The sequence below is a fragment of the Hylobates moloch genome, unplaced genomic scaffold, assembly GCF_009828535.3.
Source record: "Hylobates moloch isolate HMO894 unplaced genomic scaffold, HMol_V3 SCAFFOLD_1, whole genome shotgun sequence".
Lineage (NCBI taxonomy): Eukaryota > Metazoa > Chordata > Mammalia > Primates > Hylobatidae > Hylobates > Hylobates moloch.
Genome location: NW_026652276.1, coordinates 178,176,225 through 178,198,820, shown reverse-complemented (window position 1 = coordinate 178,198,820; position 22,596 = coordinate 178,176,225). Strand labels below are relative to the sequence as shown.

At 38.6% G+C, this 22,596-nt stretch overlaps 1 protein-coding gene across 7 annotated transcripts in view; it reads right to left on the bottom strand.

Annotated features, from left to right (window-relative positions):
* CACNA2D1 (calcium voltage-gated channel auxiliary subunit alpha2delta 1) overlaps positions 1 to 22,316 on the bottom strand; it is a 509,235-nt gene extending 486,919 nt beyond the window's left edge. For all 7 annotated transcript variants that reach the window (XR_009208968.1, XR_009208970.1, XM_058425275.1 and 4 more), the window contains exon 1: positions 21,746 to 22,316. Coding sequence is in view for 5 of the 7 variants with exons in the window: in XM_058425275.1 (XP_058281258.1) it covers positions 21,746 to 21,840 (95 nt within the window). In the remaining 2 variants the exon portion in view is untranslated. The remainder of the gene's footprint in view (positions 1 to 21,745) is intronic.
* Between the last annotated feature and the right edge of the window lie 280 nt (positions 22,317 to 22,596).

The window sequence follows — 22,596 nt, the reverse complement described above, 5'->3', positions numbered from 1 at the left end:
CAAATAAAGTAATTAAAATATTCGTGTTTAAGGGTCATCTGGCCAAGATACTTTAAATGATGTGCACATAAAATGTAATAATAATTAATATTTTACTGCAATAATTAACTATAATGGTCACCGAGGTGTTGGACAATTTCTATTGGTAAGATTTCAGCAGATATCTCTTAGAGTCATGGCCTCTGAATTCTCTTTCTTGAAGATTTTCATCCTTGATGAATAACCTCCATGATGTTATTTATAAGGAAATTTATCAATAACGTATTTGTTGTGAGCTTTACCCAGAAAATCACTTAAAAGGGAAAAGCTAGTCTAGGAAGTTTAGTAAGAGTATGTCTAGCACTATTTATATTGGTATTCTTCTTGACCTGACATTGTAACTATTATCTGGGAGATGCAGCATCTTTGTAAAAAGATCTAGTTTAATTCAATTAGTTTTAAGTGACCTACTGGAAAACAGAATAAGGACCCCTCAAGAGAGTCTTAAAAACACATAACTCTGATTTTCTAGGAAACTAGTTTATCTCAACAGTCTGGAAAAACTCCATAAAAGTTCTTGAGACAGCTGTTCAGGAAGAAGTGTATAGTGACAGATATAATGTAGTAAGGACTGCATGGAAAGGCATTTAAAAAAATAGATAACCTTGTACTAGTCTTTTGATATAATTTATGCCTTGGTTTCATTAGGTAAAATCCTACGTGCAACATAGAACATCATTGGCAACAGGCTGTCAGAAAAATCTCCAGTAGAACAGAAAATAAGCAAAAGATGCTTTGTCAAAAAAAAAAAAAATTCTGTGCATTTTAATTCCAGTGTGCACAGATGCCTGGAAAGAAACTGAAGTCCACAAGATGAAAAAGCTCTGCAATTCTCACTACTTGCTAACTGAACATCTGAACCAAAATTAAATGACACATTCCATTCCTTGAAAACTTTTAATTGCCTTTTGCAAGAATATATTGTTTAATTCTGGATGTGTTTCAATACAGGGAGAATTATTTATACTTGTACACTTTCGTAGACACTCTGAGATCTGAGTTATCAATGGAGACTTTTATATAGCCTCAACCCCATAGGCCAAATATATTTTAAACAGATACATATATATACATATATATACACTTTTTTTAATGTAGAGAGAACTCAACCTGCCCCAGGCATGCATTAATGCTTTTATCTTCATTCTTGGAAATAAAATCTTTGTGGATTAACAATTTTGCATACATCTGCTTCTTGACTATACACAAATAATCACAGAAGCCATCAAAAGGGAATAGCTACCTTCAGATTAGCTGATTTACTGAAACTATGAACAAAGAGTATGCAGTCCTCCTTTTCTCTGCAGTATCAAAATAGTTGGTTTGCTGACAGCAAGTGTTTGAATTCATGGCAAATAGTAAATGTTCTAAAGAGAACACATTAAAAGCCAAATTTGCTTATGAGCAACAAAATTCTGGCAAGGAACTACAGCTTGTAGTTCCTTGTCAAATATCAGGCTTCCTTCAAACCAAAGCATTACGATTACTTTGAGGAAAAGGCCATTGCGATCCATAGCTAAAATAGAAAATAAGTGTTAAAGTAGAGCCTATCACTTTCATGTAAAATCATTTAATGTGAAAATCTTCTATTATAGTTTTTGTAATGCCATTTTCAAACTGAAAACGTTAATTTAGTTATGTCCAAATACTCAAATAAAGTAAACTAGAGCTATTCAGATTATGTTACTCAGAGGCTGCTAATCTGGGAACTGTGTCTACCAGTCCACAAGAAAAGTACAGAAATTGGGAGTGTCTACACACTTTTAAAACAGTTTGGAAAGAGTAATTTTATGGCTGTGGAATTTAGTTAAGTAAAAGAAGGTTTATAATATGTATATCTTTTTAAATTTCATTTTTCTATTAATTGATTTTCATTCCATTTCACAAAAATATACCTTTGCAACGGATATAAAATTTACAAAATAAATAAATCAGCCCTACCCCTTTAGTACGGTTAGTGTGAAAAGCACTGAATTAGACAATTACTCTGACCAGCATTCCCTGGTGCTAGCAAATTAATTATTGCTAGAGTTATAACAAGAAAAATCCTGAACAAATCACTCTGAAAATAAAATGACTTAGGACGTGCACAGGCTGAGCAGGGAAGCACCTGTATGGAGTATATGAAGGACCTACTTTTTAAAGGAAATTTACTGAGCACCCAGTATGTAAGCAGTATTAAAAAGCATGTCATCATTTTTTTCTTTGAAAAACAGAACTCATAGCTATTCACCTAAATCTACTCACTGAAATGAAGAAATCATTAATACTTTATAACTGGGGCGTTAGAGGACATTACCATTACATACTAATACAAATGAAAAATCAGATGCTGTTTAGGATTGTAGAGTATTGGCTAGTTTATGCAGGCAAATAAATGGATATTTTTCAGGAGAGACCCACGTATAAACCTTAATTTGGAAAGATCATAATACTTTACATTTCAAAAGAATTGTTTTATAATTTTTCTACGTATTGACAATAATGGTATAAATTGGCTTAAACCATAGCAAAGAGAATTCTTCTTTGCAGAAAGTGAAAAGTTCAGCTAACTAATGATGACATCACCCTTAATGACTAGTTAATGAGCTACTGGAGTTTACTTTCCTTACAGGATGGATCAGAACTAATGTGACCCAACACAGTTTGCCTGAAGGCAAAAGAGTGATAGGTCATCTGATGCTTCATGGCATTTCCCAAATCTGTGAGCACATAAAGTAGGAGAGAAATGAGCATTCACATCTTTTAGTTTTTGATGTATTTGTGATTGCTGTCTAATATAACACACTTGTGGTAGGCAGGATTCTGAGATGATTCTCATAATTCCCACTCCTACAGAACCCATTTTCCTTGCGTGTGAGTGGGGCCCGTGATATGAAGGGATGTCACTTAATTATGTGACGTTATGTGGTAAAGGTGACACGATTCTGCAGATGGAATTCAGATCTCACATCACTTGATTTTGAATGAATCAAAAAAGGGAGTATAATGGATGATCTAACTTAATCAGCTGAATGCCCTTCAAAGGGGGACTGAGCCCCCTTTCTGAATGAAGAGAGTTTCCCTCTAGTCTACAAGAAATAAACTGCCATGTTGTGAGAGGACCTTTAATAGGGCCTCAACAACCACACGATTTTGAAAGAGGAGCAGGAAGTAGCCCCATACGGGAATGCAGTCCAGGCAACACCTTACTGCAGCCTTGTGAGACTGAACAAAGGGCCACCACGACTCCTCAGCACTGAAACTGTTAGATAATAAACGTATATTGTTTTAAATATACATTCAGTTTGTGGTAGTATGCTACACGGAACAGAAAATACCAAACCAAAATAAATAAATAAATACATTTACATTACCAAATTTTAAACATGAGATTCAATTTTTTTTTTTTTTTTAAGAGACAGAGTCTTGCTCTGTTGCCGAGGCTGGAGTGCGGCTGCTGGATAATAGCTTACTGCAGCCCCAACATTCAGGCTCAAGTGATCCTCTCACCCGCATAGCTGGGACTAATAGGTGCATGCCACCACACCCAGACAATTATTTAATTTTCAACAAAGTGAGGTCTTGCTGTGTTGCCCAGGCTGGTCTCAAACTCCTGGGCTCAACTGATCCTCCCGCCTCAGCCTCTCAAATTGCTGGGATTACAAGTGTGAGCCACCACGCCCAGCCCAGGATTCATTTTATCCTTGCATAAAATGCCTTAATGAAGATTCTATTTGGGGCTGGGCGTGGTGGCTCACTCCTGTAATCCCTGAAACTTGGGAGGCCAAGGCAGGTGGATCACCTGAGGTCGGGAGTTCAAAACCAGCCTAGCCAAGATGGTGAAACCCCGTCTCTTACTAAAAATACAAAAATTAGCTGAGCATGGTGGCACATGCCTGTAATCCCAGCTACTAGGGAGGCTGAGGCACGAGAATCCATTCAACCCGGAAGGCAGAGGTTGCAATGAGCCAAGATTGCACCACTGCACTCCAGCCTGGGTGACAGAGCAAGACTCTGCCTCATAAACAAACAAATTAATTAATTAATTAATTAATTCTATTTGGCTTGTTTAGATTCACTGAACCTTAAATTAGCCATCAATCTTTGATTTCCTCTGTATAATCTGATTCACATCTTTTTTGTATACATGTTGAGGATCTAACATGTATTTCTAACTCTTCTCATTTATTCATGCCTCTACACTAGGAGGAAAACTCATCAACTGGCACAATAAAGGGCCGCACATAAAAGACTGCACACACCCCTCTTCTATACATTAAAATGCCTTATGAGCTCGGATACAACTTCTTGAAAAATTAGAACTGATACTTTAAACAGCATAATGTAATTGACTTTTACTCTTTTCTGAAAATATTTCATAATATACATTTATTACTCAAGGTAAACCATGATGATATGTGTGTTGTTCATCTTAGCAGAAAAAAAAAGCGCCATTCTATATTACAGATAGTATGGTAATTATTGCTTATGTATCTTTAACGTTACAATTTTCCGTTTGCAAAGATTACTAGAACTAATATTGTTAGTTCTAAACTCGTGCTAAAGCACACGAGGTCAATTTTTCTGCAAGGTCAATGACTTCATTATATACTACAATATAGCCCCCTCACCCCTATTCAAGGTTTTGCTCTCTCTCTTTCTGGGGTTTCAGTTACCCGCAGTCAACCAAAGTCCAAAAGTGTTATCGAATTAGACAGAGAGGGAGAGAGACCACCTCCACACAACTTTTATTACAGTGTATTGTTATAACTGTTCCATTTTATTAGTTGTTTTAATCTCCTTTCTGTGCCTAATTTATAAACTTTATCATAGGTAATGTATACATAGGCAAAAACATAGTATATATTTTTAATCAGTAACATATGCAGTTTCAGGCATCCACTGGGGGTCTGGAAATGTGTCCCTAGTGGATAAGGGGGAACTTATCTGTACTTGATAAGTCCTTCAATCAGATACAAAAAGAAGCTTGGTACCATACTATGCTTTAGCACAATTTGGGTCGTAGCAAAATGTTTAAAAGAGAGGAAAACATCAAACTTCATCATTTTTGCTTTCAGAAAGAAGAAACTTAAAACAGTGGGAAAATAAACTTTTTAGGAGCATAACCTCAGGCATGGGAGTGCTCAAGTACCAAGAAAGATCTAATTTATGGTCAATAGATACATGAATGACAATTATGTAACAATTAAAATCAAGTTTTTAAGAAATAGGAGGTGAGCAATTATGTGTTGGATAGTGCTAAAGCCAGAAATTCTTCCTTACAAGATGTTACCAAGGTAGGTCTGACATCTAGTTAATGGTGGAAGCAAACAGGAACCCATGTCACCTGATTAGACTGTTATCCTGCTTCTAATCAGAGTATATTTGTTCAGTGCTTTCTACATGCAGTGTTTTACATGAATATTTTTAATCCTTACAAGAACCCTATGAAGTTTTATCAATGGGAAGGTTGACTTGTTCAAGTTACCCAGCTAATTGTAGAGCTGAGCTTTGAATCTGCACTTTCAACCAACCATGCAAGTTCCATGAAATAATCAAACTCTAATGTTCAAAAGCATCAATTTTTAATGCAATGACTTCTCTTCTATGCCATTAATATGGTACTAGTTATGAACCATTTTGAGGAGAATTAAAAAGTCACTCAAATGAATATCTGTCCTCTGTTTCAGATGAGGAAACCTCATTAGAAAGGCAGCAACCCAAGGCCAGATGCAATGGCTCATGCCTGTAATCCCAGCACTTTGGGAGGCTGAATCACGAGGATCACCTGAGGTCAGGAGTTTGAGACGAGCCCGGGCAACATAGTGAAATAGCAAGACTCCATCTCTCCAAAATATTTTTTTAAAACTAGCTAGGCATGGACAACAGAGCAAGATCTTGTCTAAAAAAAAAAAAAAAAAAAAAACCAAACAAACAAAAAACAGAAAGGCAGCAACCACACCATATATGATCACTTTTTAGAACTGTAATTACTTGATAGTCACATACAAGAATGAAGCTTTAATGATACTCAGCATAGATCCAATATCTAAATCCATTTAAATTATCGGAGACCTGTGTAACTTGGCAGGAATCTGTACTGATTTAATAAACAGAAAGGATATGGAGCAAACTGCCATCTTCAGCTTCAGACAAAAGCCATAACACATAGCATAAAAAATCTTTTTTTTTTTTTGAGACAGAGTCTTTCTCTGTCCCCCAGGCTGGAGTGCAGTGGCGCGATCTCGGCTCACCGCAACCTCCACCTCCTGGGTTCACACCATTCTCCTGCCTCAGCCTCCCGAGTAGCTGGGACCACAGGCGACCGCCAACACGCCCGGCTAATTTTTTGTATTTTTTAGTAGAGACGGGGTTTCACCGTGTTAGCCAGGATGGTCTCGATCTCCTGACCTCGTGATCCGCCCGCCTCAGCCTCCCAAAGTGCTGGGATTACAGGCTTGAGCCACCGCGCCCGGCCAGCATAAAAAATCTTAAACATAACCTCAGGACAATAAGCGAGGAACGATCTGTTGCTTTTTTTTATTTATTTTTTGACTTGGACCTCCCTTTCCCACTCCCATTCCAGAGATTTTCCCCCAGTGTTCTAATCAGATAAATGTGAAAAGCATAAGAGAAAACAGTAATCTTTACTAATCTCCATAGATGCCTCCAGGAGTAGATTAGAAAATCAAGAAAAATGTCTAGTTCTAATGGCTCCACATTAGAATAAGAAAAGATAAAAGGACTAACACTTTTCACTCTTTGCTCAATAAATTCAGTGGAATATACATAGACAAGTACTTGATGGCCTCTCATTTAAGCCTTACAATTTCCCCTAAAAGGTATGGTATGTGATACCCTTTTACAGAATATGAAATGAAATTGAAAGAAAGTTAACTTTCCAAGATCACACAGGCTATACCAGAAGCAGGGTTCAACCTTGGGATTCTCTGACCCAAAATCCTGAATATTCCCACCATACCAGATTGCCCACCTTGAGTCCTCTGAACTACCATAGCATCGACTCATATGGTTCTGGCTTTACTTAAGTATCTATCAACTTAGCAACTTTTGGGAGTTAGTAGACCAATACAGAAGCACTGTGGGTTTGAAGATGTGAAAGAGTAAGATCACAGGATTCAGACTGGACAAAAAAGTGAAACAATAATCAGCAGTTATATATCACATCCACTTTGATGTTTCAGTTACTCCTAATAAATTTACAATCTTTCCCATGGATGATGGCATTTCTGGATACTACAAAGCATTTTCAGGTTTTATAATGTTTTCTAAATGTATATATTCTACATACATGTAGCATATCTGAATTTGCATGTATATTTTCTTCATATCTTATAACTTTCACTTGATATAAATCGTTATAATATATATTTGATGTTTATATATTGTGTAATGTTTATTATATGTACACACACATCATATAAATATGTACATGTCTGTGTATGTGACTGATGTATGTGTTTCTCTGCAATTAGGGTAGATACATAGAGGCAACAGAAGGAAGAAGGAAAAAAAATCAGTTCTGAGTAGCCTGCTGACCCCAGGTTTTGGCTCCCTGTGCACATTACAAGAATAGAATCCAGGAGCCAATTTACTTCACATGTGCAAAAACCCAAAAGGGGTAGGACCAAATCCAAGACTTGCAACTTTCAAATGGCTCCTCTGTCACAGTCATGTACAGCCGGGACTCAGCTGGCCTTTAGATGCCACACAGACAGGTTGTGTCACATCTGATAATTTAAGGAGATGAATGACCTCATATAATTATCATGCATGGTTTGGTCTGTGATGAGTTACCATTCCCCTATGTTTATTCATTACCATCGAGGAAAAATATAAATGTTAAACAATTACTCACCAGTAGACCTTGACACCCATGTATCAATCCTCTGGGAACTAAGCTACCCATGCACAATAAAATTTTGCCTCATAAAAATTAATGCCACTTTCTACACTTATATCGACAGGAAAATCAGGTGTTTGGACTGACAGCCAAGCAGCTAATATGTTTAATTTAGAGCAGTCTGCACAGCCTCCATTGTGCCCATCTTCCTGAGGCTTCATATGGCCCATTTGTTTAAGTCCCCCAACATTTTTGCAGATGTAAATTTAAGTCAATTCTAATAAAATGTCATGACAAAGACAGGGTGGTATTTTTAAAGTGACAAACTTCATAAAAATTTTACACATTCTTTTCTGTGGCAAATGTCAAAATGACTGCTATAAAAAGGCCATGTTGCCTGGGCACGGTGGCTCACACCTGTAATCCTAACACTTTGGGAAGCCGAGGCAGGCAGATCACCTGAGGTCAGGAGTCCATGACCAGCCTGGCCAATATGGTGAACCCCGTCTCTACTCAGAATATAAAAAAATTAGCCAGCCATGGTGGTTGGCACCTGTAATCCCAGCTACTCAGGAGGCTGAGGCAGGAGAATTGCTTGAACCCAGGAGGCGGAGGTTGCAGTGAGCTGAGATCAGGCAGTTGCACTCTAGCCTGGCATCGAAAACTTGCTGCTTCAATGGTTATCATCAAGTTGTAATCAGTAATCATTAGTCATGGTACTAATGTATTGGTTAATCTAAAACATCTCTTTTATCCATAAATCAATTCCAAATTTGCACCAGAAATTTTATTTCAGTGTTTGATTTCTACCAACAAGAGAACTGTGTTTATGAGAGGCTCAACTCCATTTATATTGCAAAGTGAAGGGCTGGAGTTAGATGAGTGTAACTAACCATCAGTTGGATGAGTCAAGTAAAAGCTGGCCTTTTTCAGTACGCTCTTGGCAGATTTTTGCCAACTTCTGTATTGGTTGCGAAAAACCCAACTGGTCTTGATTTTACTATCCTGCACTCATTCAATTTGTGGAGTAGTCTGGAATCATTTCTATAAACATCCTGGATAGATTGCATTATTAACTTTCAGATATTCTGTTTTGAGGCTAAAAACTCACATCTTTAACAATGAGAGAATATTGGTGGTAAAGCTATGACTTTTAAAAATAGATTCACTCTCTGTGGCACAGTTCTCCTACAACAGGTGCTGGCTGAAATGTCACAACAAAGCACATCAAATGCTTTGTGGTTCTGCTTTCTTCATGGTCTCTTTTAGGACACTGGTTTTGTCCTTAACCTAGGGATGGAACAGTTCACCCACCCTATTCCACTTACACTCCACTGCATCTCTTTCCCTTTCCCTTTTATGATGAAAGGCTGCACAGGTTTTAGGAAGAGACATTTTTAAGACCTGCTAAGCATCCCTTTTTCCATTCATTTTAAGTTTTTCTCATGGCCCAAATGGTTATATATTAGCACAATAATCTAGCTCACTAATCCATAGTCATCAATTCATGATCTCTTAAAGGCAGAAAAACCACACAAGGCACACACAATGAAGCCCGGCTATTAAACAGTCCTTCAAAGTTCCCCACGCATTCTTTCATTTAATCCTCATGATAACATTGGATGCAGAAAGCAAAAATACTATCTTTGTTCTACAGATGGAGAAATCAAGGCTTAGAGTTAGTTCTGTTCTACTTTACATGACTCCTCTCCCTCAAACTTATTGCTGGAATATGCAGCCAGGCGAGATAATAGATGCTAAGACCTCAAAGCTCCTGCAAAGGGCAGCAAAGTTCAGCAGGTAAGTGTAGGAATCTAGAATTGAGCTGCTTGAGATCAAATTTGAACTTCTAAGGAAATTCAGAAAAGTTCTTCATACCCTAAACTTGTTCCCACATTTACAAAACAGAGATAATAATAATACTTATCTCAGAGGATTGGCTTGAAGGTTAGATGGATTAAAAAACATGAGGCCAGGCACGGTGGCTCACGCGTGTAATGCCAGCACTTTGGGAGGCTGAGGTGGGTGGATTACTGAGGTCAGGTGTTGGAGACCAGCCTGGCCAACATGGTGAAACCCTGTATCTACTAAAAATACAAAAATTAGCCGGGTGTGGTGGCACACACCTGTAATCCCAGCTACCAGGGAGGCTGAGGCAGGAGAATCACTTGAACCCGGGAGGCGGAGGTTGCAGTGAGCCAAGATCATGCCACTCCACTCCAGCCTGGGTGACAGAGCAAGACTCTGTCAAAAAAAAAAAAAAAAAAAAAATTGGAGAGTACTAATTAATGGTGCCTGGGATACAGAAGGAGCTCAAAAATGTCAGAAAACAGTATTATTGTAATTGAAGGATGATTGTTAGTAATTATTACTGTTCAGATACTGCAGGTAGAGACACCAAAATTAGTTCAAACTGTGAATATCTATGGGAGAGAAAAAAGAGCAAAGTCACAAAAGGGAAATAAATAGCCCACCCTAACTCTTCTCATCTCTTGCCACAAACCACAAGAGTGGTTTTTCCACACTGCAATGGCACCAATCAGATGAAGATTGATTCTCAGATCCACTGGCATTTGCAATCCTAACCATTCATTCATTCATCTTGGAAACTCAGGGAACTGCTGTGATGGCAACTGCCAGTAATTTCCAGGCCTTCAGGAGACCTGAGATGCCACAGTGAGGGTTAACCAAGGATATGCTTTGCAGGGATAGTCTGTCAGTTTTTTGTTTGTTTATTTGTTTAGAGACGAGCCTCCCTATGTTGCCCAGGCAAGATTTGAACTCCTGGGCTCTAGCAATCTTCCTGCCTCAGCCTCCCCAATAGCTGAGCCTACAAACGAGCCCTCGCCCAACTTCCAGTGGTTTTTTTTTTTATTTTCTAGAGTTTACTATTTTGTTTTCTTGACAAGGATCTCTTGGAACCAAAACTTCTCCCTTCTACTGGGGGCAGGAAACACCAATAGAGTGAGGCAGTAAACCACTACTATCTGCTCAAAATTGATAAATAAGTAATGCTCAATTGCCAAAGGAAAGAACTATTTGTTCTTTTATCTGTTTCTTTTTCAATGATATTATTGGAAGATCTTTCTACCACAAGCACCACACACTTTTAAAATCTAATGACATCGGCTGGGTGTCGTGGCTCACGCCTGTAATCCCAGCACTTTGGGAGGCCAAGGCAGGTGGATCGCTTGAGGTCAGGAGTTCGAGACCAGCCTGACCAATATGGTGAAACCCCATCTCTACTAAAAATACAAAAATTAGCCAGGCGTGGTGGCATGCGCCTGTAGTCCCAGCTACTCAGGAGGCTGAGACAGGAGAATCGCTCGAAGCCGGGAAGCAGAGATTGCAGTGAGCTGAGATCACACCACTACACTCCAGCCTGAGTGACACAGTGAGACTCCAACTCAAAAAAAAAAAATTCTAATGACATGTTATAAAACTACATGAATCTTTAAGATAATAATCTCTCTTAGGAAAGAAGTAAATGAAAAATAAAGACAAGTGAGAACCAAATGTTGCTGTGTCCAAAGGTAATATAGTGGCAAACTGGAGTCTTGTTACTACCACTGAAAGAAAAACTCCAGTCCATTCCTCTCAAATTTGAGTATTACTAATGTGTATGTATTACATTTCTGAATTACATCATTCCTTCTCGAGAATGGAGTATGTAATTTAAATCATTCCTCTAAAAACATCACCAGTAAATTAAAATTATATCTATCCTGTATTCCAACCATCTGCTTTAATTCTCAAGGCTGTTTCATATTTCAAAAGTTACTTTGTAAGACATTGTGTTTAGTCTTGATCCCTTTCTCACCTGCCTCTATCAGAACATTCATCCCTCAATCATGGCATCTCATTGCTTTCATCTCTCTGACATTTGGTCTTCTCCCTCTGAGACACTGGAATCTCCCTTCTGGTAACACTATTTAGTTGTCTGTGCAGCCTTCCCCACCTTCCCCACCCTTCCCACCAGAGCCTTTTTCTGAGAATCGGCTCTTCCCCTATCCATGGTAACAGCAACTGGCCTTTTACAATGTAATACCTCCTGATAAGATTGGATCAGATATGGTGAACTAACCCAAGCTCAGGCAACCAGAGTCTCTTTTCCAAATCCCATCTCCCGATCACAATTAAATGGGCTGTAAGTGGCCATCTGGCCCATATTCAGACTGTCAACACATCTTCTTTGAGAGGTTATCTTTAGGACTAGAACTCTACACTCAAGCTGGTTCAAGGCTTCAAAGGAGAAAACATAATCCCTCGCAACCATTCAACACCATAAGCACTGGAGGCAGATAATCCCAATTTATAGAGAAAGAGAAAAAAGAAGTGACACAAAGAAAAGCAGAAAATGACTTGAGAGATTATCATGATAGCAGTCTCACCTTTTTATGCAGTTGTTGGAACATCCTTGACCTGAACTCCCATGATGGATAATCCAGCCCCACTACCATTTAAAAATATTTCTCTTGTTGGTTTAAGATAGTCCTATGGTTTTGTACAATTTACAATCCCAAATGTCCTAATATTAACTTACTATTTATTATTTTTTCTTAACTTTTATTTTTAAGTTGAGGGGTACAAGTGGAGGTATGTAACATAGGTAAACTTGTGTCATAGGGGTTTGCTGTACAGATGATTTCATCGGCCAGGCATTAAGCCTAGTACTCATTAGTTATTTTTTCTGATCCTCTCCCTCCTCCCACTCTCCACCCTCTGAAAGGTCTCAGTGTGTGTTGATCCCCTCTGTGTGTCCATGTGTTCCCATTATGTTGCTCCCCTTTATAAGTGAGAACATGCAGTATTTGGTTTCCTGTTCCTGTGTTAGTTTGCTAAGGATAACGTCTTCCTCTGAATTTACTCTATTATCTCTCACTTTTCTCACGTCACCGAATTTCTGGAACAATCTGCACTTGTCTCCATATTCTCAACTTGACCAACTCCTCAAGCCACTGAAACCATGCTTCTGTCCCTGACACACTACTGAGACTTCTTTCATCAGCGGCCTGATGACTTCCTTAAAGGGGTCATCTAGTTTGACCTCTCCGCAAAATGAAACTGTAAATCAAGGCCCTTCTTTTGAAACTCAGTGTCTATCTTAGTAGATTATAGATAAATATGAGTTAAATAAATGAAAAAAATCCTTCTTCTGCCTTCAAAGATATTGCTCTCTGAATTTGCCTCCAAACTCTCTTCAGATACTTTTTTTTTTGTTTTTTTTTTGAGACGGAGTCTCACTCTGTCACCCAGGCTGGAGTGCAGTGGCACAATCTTGGCTCACTGCAACATCCGCCTCCCAGGTTCAATCGATTCCCCTACCTCAGCCTCCTCAGTAGCTGGGACTAAGGTAATTTTTTGATTTTTAGTAGAGTGGGTTTCACCATTGTAGCCAGTTGTTTGATCTCTCCTGACCTCATGATCTGGCCACCTCGGCCTCCCTCCTGACCTCGTGATCTGCCCGCCTCGGCCTCCCAAAGTGCTGGGATTACAAGCGTGAGCCACGGCGCCCGGCCCCAGATACATATTTCTAAGGGCCTAACAGACATCTACAAGACACTGAAAACTCCAAATGTCCAACAATCAACCTACTCCCACTCTCACAACATCAACCTGCATTCCTCCTGTGTTCTCTAGCCTACAAAATTTAATGACACACGATCTACATGTTAGAGATCTAAAAGTCATCTCCAATTATTCTTCCCTTCCTGATTCCCCAAATCTCACAACCACCAAGTCCTGAAATTGTACTTCTACTTCATACCTGCTTCACCTTCTCACTGCCACTAGTCTTTTTGAAACCTCGGGCATCATCTCTGGTTCAGTGAATGCTGCAATGGTATACTAACTAGTCTCATTGCCTCTGCCTCCTATACTGGCCCTCCTTAATCCATCTTCTACATATTATGATTCAAACCTATGACTTTTTTTTTTTTTAATTTAAAAATCTCAACAGCAACACAGGATCGAAGACCAAATTTGTGATGGTAAATAAAACAGGGCTATTGCAAATATTGATGTAATATGAGCACTGCTCATCCCCTCCTTGGGTCAGGATGCAAGAAATTTATAACCAGACTTAAGCCAATAGCTACCAACATCACTTCCCATAGACAAGTCCAATGCCTAACAAAGAACAGACCACGTTTCTTTAGACCATGCCCCTTCAGTATGCAATGTACTTTTCCCTTGGTCATGCTCTGATGTATCCCAGTGTTCCATAGCCAGCTTGGAGTTGCTAATGTCTTCCTTAGGGACTCTCTTCCCTCAGTTTGTATTCTCAACACGTAGCTCAGCGCAGTACGTAATTTGCACTGAATAATAATAATCGCATTAATTGTTGAATTAAATTATATTTGGTGTTAAAAATATTTGAAACAAGAAATACTTAAAAGGGCAGTATAAATTAAAACAACTTCAAAAATAAAATGTACTATTTATTTAGAAGCCTAGTTTTAAGTATACTACCTAGAAGGCTGCTTACCTGCAAGTTCTTTCTTTCTTGTAATCTAATGAAAAAAAAAATTTCTAACGGAATTTCTTTCTTGTTGATTAGCACTTAAGCTCTTAATTAAATGTTATACTAGTGTTTCTTATTTTTTTTTTTTTTTTTTTGAGACGGAGTCTCGCTCTGTCGCCCAGACTGGAGTGCAGTGGCGCAATCTCGGCTCACTGCAAGCTCCGCCTCCCGGGTTCACGCCATTCTCCTGCCTCAGCCTCTCCGAGTAGCTGGGACTACAGGCGCCCACCACGACGCCCGGCTAATTTTTTGTATTTTTAGTAGAGACGGGGTTTCACCGTGGTCTCGATCTCCTGACCTCGTGATTCGCCCGCCTCGGCCTCCCAAAGTGCTGGGATTACAAGCTTGAGCCACCGCGCCCGGCCATGTTATACTAGTGTTTCTTATCCAATAAATCGTTTCCCAGAATTTCATAAAAACTAAGAATTTTTAAGTACTTATGTTTTGAGATCTAGATAATTTTATTGTCTTTGGTCTCTAAGGTGAATTTCCAAACGTGGATGTTTAAGTCTCTAAAAATGATTATTATGTTTAGGAAGCAGCATTTCCAGTGTAACCAAGTTCATATGGGAAATGAAGAAAACAGAAGAATTAAGAAAAATACCCAACTGCTACCTTTAGTATCTTTAATGTAATTTTACACCTCATAAATCTGAGGGCTCTTCTCTCTGCCCCACTTACACATCCATCATTCCTCAGAGTATTTTCACCACAATGCCTGTTGATCACTTTTTAAAAACAAGAGATTTTTGCAGTCTGCCTGAGCCCATTTATTTCACTGCGCCATCCCTCTTGTAACTCTCAAAATATGGCATTATTAATATTTAACCATCCCTTCGCATAGTTTGACAGTATGCACCTTAGAAAAATTTTATTAGCTCTTTCCCCTCTTTTCCCTAATTATCCCTAAGGTATTGGGTGAATATCAAAGAAACAATTCTCTAGACTTGTTTGACAATTTTGGTATGTGTTGATTATGTATTACAGGTTTATCTGTATATCAAAATCCCTCAACAATTTCTCTTAGAGAGAAATATCTGGTGATAACAGGAAATCTGAAACAGTGAGCGCAGATTTAAGTGAAAAGGACCTGAAATTGAGGTCTGATCACAGGTAACTTAAAAGAAACCCATTTTAAAATTTTTCATTTGATTTGATGTTATATACAAATAATAATGTTATGGTTAATAGTAATTGTATGCATGTGTGTGTGTGAAAGAGAGAGAAACCAGAATTTATTATTTGAATAAAATAACATTGGAATTACTTTTCATCATTTGCCAGGAGACCACCGTAGCGTATTTTTAATTACTCAGAAAAAAAGAGCTTCGAATAGACAGTAAGATTATCCCCAAATCTGAAGCATTTAAAATGGCCAACACCATTATTTTCTACTGCCACCAGTTCTAGTTTAAGTTGTTCTTCCATTTATGATATAGAATTTTAAATGTATCCTAATTTTTTAAATCCACAGAGCATATGGTTCAAAAAAAATCAGCAGAAGCAAATGTTAAAATAACATTTAGCCAGAAATATCCCACATTCATATTCAAAGAGAACTTCAAATATTGCTTTATATATAACAGCCTAATTCTGAATTATTGAAATTAACTCTAAAAAGTGTGCCGGTTTGTTGAGGCCACAAAGTCAATCTTTTCCTCGTTCATAACCTGTACAAACAAGTGGCAAAATATAAAGGAGCAATGACCGCTTTCTTTACTCATTTTTAAAAACTGCTAAGAGTAGCTGATTCTATGTACTGAATTACTACAAAAGATGTAAAGCCTACAAAGAAGGGATATTTAAGAGCTTATATTTTACAAATAAACATTGTAAACCTGTGCACATTTGCCTTCATTCCTAAAATATCACACCACCAAATATGTTTAATTCTAAATTTCAAAGCATATCTTATCTAAATTAAAGAAATAAAGCTGCTTAGTATGTAAAGAACTTTTAATAGGTGCCAACATTTCAAATGGTATAGTTTCTTTCTCACACTTGTTTAAAAGACAGCAAAACTGTCTCTAGAATCACTTTTTTAATTACTTGTCAATTATGTTAGTAACCCGTTTCTATAGGACTTGAGCATTTTCAGGCTGCTTGTGTATGCAATATCTCATTTAATTGTCTTGGCAAATTATTCTTAAATGCTGGTGTTATTAAGTTAGATTTAATCCCTGAAAACAGTTGAGGACTGACAGAAGACCTAAGGTATGCACACTTGTTAATAAACTTACCTTACTGAGGTTTTTCTACTCTGTCAATCCACTTAAAGTTTTAAAAATGTGTGGACATACACACGTATATATGTGTATTTGCATACACATAAAATACTATCTATTAAATCGAATACTATGTACACAAACTAGGAAAGTTATCTAATTATACGATGTTAATATTTTGGACTCTCAAGGAAAAGGTAGTAACATAGTATTTTTTCACAAAGTGCTGCCACTTTTACTTAATTGACCATGAGGTCAATTGCCTTTTTCTCTGTAAACAACACGATGCAATCGTTTACATGTTTCAGTGTACACACAAAAAAATGAATCATGTGTAAGCTACATGGTTGGCCATCACAGCCCATTCCCAGTTTACCAGAAAGCAAGTGTATGAAAGCCTTGAGAACAGTCGTGGTATGGTACTGCTCACAGATAGTTCATGAAAAGAAAGACTGGTTGACACACTTAGTGACACAGTGCTTGATGCACACTGTAAGCCTTAAGTAAAAGTGGAGGCGATATAATAGAACCAAGTTTGTTCCCCATGGAAAGCAGCTGACCTGCTCTTTGAAACACTACCACAGACAGCTGTTTTAATAGAAATAATGGAACACTGTCATTTTAATAACAATAAAATGTTACTTTTTTGAAATACTGAAATTCTGATTTTTTTCCCAAAATGCTATGTATACTTATGTTAGAAATGCTTATGTCCATACATATAAGACACTAAATGAGATCAACAAATTGCATGATTTGTCTAAGATATGTTTCATTTTACCATTTAAATCTCCAATTTAAAGTTATAAATAGCCTGAAGACATGTGCTAGGAAATTCTTGGAAACTTGCATCTATATTCAGAAATAGGGAAATCGAGAGAAACCTTAAGAGGTGCTTTATATAATGATACTCCAGAGAATATGTAAATTATATAGTTTGTTATGAGCACTATTGTAAAAATTATTTGTAAAATTTCTCAATGCATTATTATGAATATATACTCCTAAATATATATACTAAATTTTAACACAATAATAATTTCCATGTTATGTTTTTGTAAAAATTTACTATGTGTAAACCCTAGAAAGAAGAGTATTTTATTGTTAGTTTTATCAATGTTGGAGAAATAACAGAAAGATATCTACACAGTCAGGTTGCCGTGAAGAAAACAACTGTAAAGCTCTTATCTATTGTCAAAATAAACCACCTACTTTATATTCAAATTGTATGTATATTTATTAAATTAAATTAATGAAAGCCATGGGGGGGGAAGATAATAAAGGCACATTTTATATCCCTTTAATAAACCATAATATGCTTAGATTCTTGTATTTTCTTCCATTTTTTCAAAAATTATATCCATTTCAGTCTGCTTAATTTTCATTCAAATGCCAATCCAAATAGCTATACATATCTGTGTAGCTGTGTGTAACGTTAATAAATTTAACATAATATTACTACTTATGTGGAAAATATATCTATTGTTGCATATTTTAAAACGTACATCTGTGGAATAATAAATGTTATATGGTTAAGCTGATGAGAACAAAATTAAAGACCTGAGAAAAGTTTCTTAATGTTCACTGTTTCAGGTTTTATTTTACATTTAATATTTTATCTCATAATTGATCATATGGCACATTTCCTTGTGTATGTAAAATGTAAACAGAAACTGCTGACCTCAAGTGAGAATAATTATGTCACTTCTAATGCATGGAACAGATATCCATTACGATATCCTGACATACAAAATTTCTCCTTTATAGCCTTAAATACAAATTTGTCTAATAACAGGAAAAAAATTATATCCTAAGTAATTAAAGCCAAAAGTACTATACTTCTATGAGAGTTTATGTTTATTTCCTGTGGATATCCATAATTCTTAGTTTTATATTTATACCATTGTACACTTTATATTAAAATCCCCGTATATCAATAGGCTCTCAGCCAATTATTGTAGACTGACTGGCATTTTGATGTGACTGAGATAAAAGTTTGATATTAATAGTTATAACTATATATTTTTTAATTGCATTTGTAAATAGATTCTAAAATTAAGGACAAATTTAAATTAACATTATAATACTGGCTATCACACATGTGATTCTAAATTTTAAAATAGAAGTCTTTTAACATGTGGCAAGAAATTATTTCTAGAAAAAGGGACAACTACCCTTTTTGAAAGCTACATTTTAAAAATACCAATACAACATGTGCATACTACAGCATAAAAATGATATATTTTCCATTTATATATCAACCAATACACATTATGTGGCTGCTACCATATCACGTATTTATGTTTCACACCTTAGGGAGACAAACATTTCCAAAAGAAACACCTAACCCAGAGAAATAATTGTATCAAAATTTCCTTGTCTGAAAAACATCTATTTTAGTGTTAACTCTTAGAATAGGTTAACTACTACTTTAATCCGAAAAAAAATTTATATTAGAATGTATGTTAAACCGGAGAGCAAAAAATGAAAGAAGATACTTAACTCACACATCATTTGTTTTACCATAATAGAATTTAAGCCCTTCATACAAATGTAAACACTCTATATTTAATAAAAAACAACTTTGAATTAAGAATTCTAACTGAAGTCCAACTCCAATTAGTGCATAATTAATTGTATAGTGTGTGATGGCATGCTCTTCCTCTTCAGATAATAAAAACTTCTTATATTACTTTTTCTCTGAGAAATGAAATTGGCAAAAAAAAACCCAAAAATATTTACTGATTCCCAGAGAAATTTATATACAGAAGCATAATAATTTACCTTTAGTGACACTACAATCTTTGTACTCAGTTTTTATAAATTTGAAATTTTCCCCAAAGATTTGAGATTTGTCCTGATTAAACAGTGCATATGAATTCTTTTCTCGAAAGAAAAGCAAATGGCACCATATCTTTATGAAAAATATTGCATTTCTTTAATTTCATAAAGTTTATTCAGAAATCTAACATGAAGTACAAATGTTAACCATCAGTTCTTTCCTCAGAAGACAGTGTTACTAACTTTTCAAATGAAAAACTGAAGATGCAGAAGGCTTCCAAAAATATTGTTAAGATTACCTACAGGAGATTGACTTCGCTCCACGAAACCTTTTATTAAGTATTTCATTCATGAAATAATCAATGTCTTATATAATTTGAAAATATCTTGAATTTTCATTGTTAAAAAAAATTTCAGATCCTTTCAAAGAAAAGAAATTGTGGTGTCCCACTTCCCATTTTAACCCACTATTTATACTCTTTCTTGTGTCTAGTAAATTTCTGACCATGAAAATTGATTTACTTATAATTTTAGGAAAGCATTATTGCAGATGTTCTTCTTACAATAAGGATTTTTACATTAATATTTTACCATAGTATGTTGAGGAATAAAAGGTTGTATTTTGTTGTAGTTTTCCCCAATGGTATGATGATGTATCCCCTCCCATGATAAAAATATTGATAAATTGTCAGTTAAAAACAACACTGTAAAAATGACTAATCGGAACACATTTAGAAAGTGATTGTTTTTTAAAGAGCCACTTATTTATTTGACACAGAATGCAAGCGACTCACTTGAGTTCTCACTTTACAGGCCAAGCAACAAAAAGACTCAAAAAATTAAATGGAAGTGTGATGCCTTAATAAGAGTAAATAATTCTGAAGCATCCTTAGGGTGATTCTTACTCTTTTTATGTTTAAAAATATCTGACTGGAACATCCTGCCAATTAACCGAAGATCTCCAGATGGCATTTACCCTTTTGCTTCATAACAAAAAGGATCTGCAATCAGTTTTATGGAAGATTATCTAAAGAGGAACATCACTGTAAATCGATGACAACAAAAATTAGACACTCCCCTTCTCCAGGATAGAATGTGCATTCTCCAGATTCTTGCACTGACACCTAACGTAATAAACACTTAAAACTGAATCTTAAATAATAGCCGCAAGGTTTCAACCGCTAAAGATTCACTGTTACTTTCCACCAAAAACTCCTGTATTCAGCACTCAGCCAACAAAGGACAGCAAATAATTCCCAGCAGCATAAATACCGGGAAAGCTACCTTGGGCTTTGTTTTTGTTATGTAAAATGCATTAAAGTGACTCATCCACTTAAGATTACCTACCCTTAGAAGCTTTAAAGAAGCTTCAAGAACCAAAATAAATGCTTTCCCAGAATGCCGGATAGGCAATTCGGTGCATTAAAAAATATGTATATATTTATATGTGCCATTGAGTTTGATTCTATTTTGCTAAGAGAGGAGAGAATTATTATTTTTCATTCCCTTCCTGTGGTGTGACTATAGCTACCTATAAGCCCTCTATTTCCAGAACAGCAGCGAGGTTTTTAAAAGTTATTTTAGAAATGGTAAAAATAAAAGAAAATTGTAGGAGACTGGAAATAGTCCCTCCTTCAAAGAATAGGCTCTATTCATTTGAAGAACAGGGACCGCGTGTCTGCCGACACTTAGATGTTTCAAATAACGGGTTGGGGAGGTTGGATCGCGTGGTCCCAGTACCTGCGAGGCCCCTGCGTGGACAGCACGCTTGGCCGCGGGGAGCCAGCACGCGTCTAATCGGAAGGCTGTCAAGTGCATCCAGTAATGTGGGATAAAACGAGTTTGGGCACTACAGCAATTAAAGAGCATCTCGGAGGCCAAGTGCGGGAGAAGTCCACGCTACCTCGGCAAGCCTGAAATTACCTATTTGTAAATTACCCAATCAAAACATAACTTTTTATTGAACTGGGTTGAATCAGAGCGGGTGAGCTGGCTGGAAACTTTTTTTCCCCAGTACGGCTGCACTCTGAAGTCTAGAGAATCCCGTTAGAGACGGGCTGAGACGCCGCGAGTCGTCGGCGGGCGCTTCCCGGGACAGCCGGCCCCCCGTGCCCGGCCCCGCGGAGGCGCCCGAGACGCCGGTTCGGGGCGCATTCCAGCGGCGAGCGGCGGGCACCGCCTGGCCGGCGTCTCCGCATCCGAGCCTGGCTCCCCGGCCGCTCGCTCCCCACCCCCACGGGCGGTAAAGCCCCGCGACTCGGGAACCGACCCCCACCCCCAACTCCCGCGGCGCCCCTCGGCCGGCACTCCCTGCCCGGCCCGCCGACTTACGTGACGGCCGAAGGGAACGGCTCCTCCGACGAGGGGCCGATGAGCAAAGATTGGAAAAGTGTCAGAGTCAAGGCCAGCAGGCAGCCAGCAGCCATCTTCGCGATCGAAGATCAATGCCCCCTCCCTGCCCAAGCGGGGGAAGGAGCGGCGCTGGAAACCGCGGGCGGAGGAAGAGCAGCACACGCCGCCGGGACCGCGGGCGTCTGGAGGGCCGGCTGCGCCCGGGGCCCGAGGCGCGGAGCCGCGCGGGGGACGGCGAGGCCGGGAGCGGGCGCCGGGGAAGGGGCGGTGGCGGGCGGACCCACTAGCGTGCGTCGGCTGCTCCGCGCCGCGGCCGGCTTGCCTCCGCCGCCATCAAGGGCGACTTTGGAAACAGACCTCGGCGAGCCCGCCGGCGCTCGCGCGCTCTCGCTCTCCCTCTCGGTTTCCTCCCTGATTTATTCCCCCGATTGCCGAGGCGAAGGCGGAGGCGGGGGCGGGGGCGGAGGAGGGGTGACGGCGCTGGAGGGTGGGGGTAGCTGCAGGAATGGGGAATGGCAGGCAGAGAGACTTGTGGAAACGAGAGGCTCCGTCTGGCTTCTTAGGCAAGTCAGAGGGAGGCGGCTGGGGGTGGGCAGCGGGAGGGCTGGGCGTCAGAGCAGTCGGGCGGAGACGGGCCGGGAGCAACCCTCCATACAAGGCAGCCAGGAACTCCCAAAGTCGGCGCCGGCTCGCTCCCGCCGCCCGGCGTGCGCAGGGGGAGCGGACCAGCCCCGTGGGGCTCCCGGGGGACGGCCAGCCGCCCAGCGGGCATCCACAGGCTGCAGAGGCTCCAGCCCAGGACTTGGCTCGCGTCTTCGGGGGTTATTTTT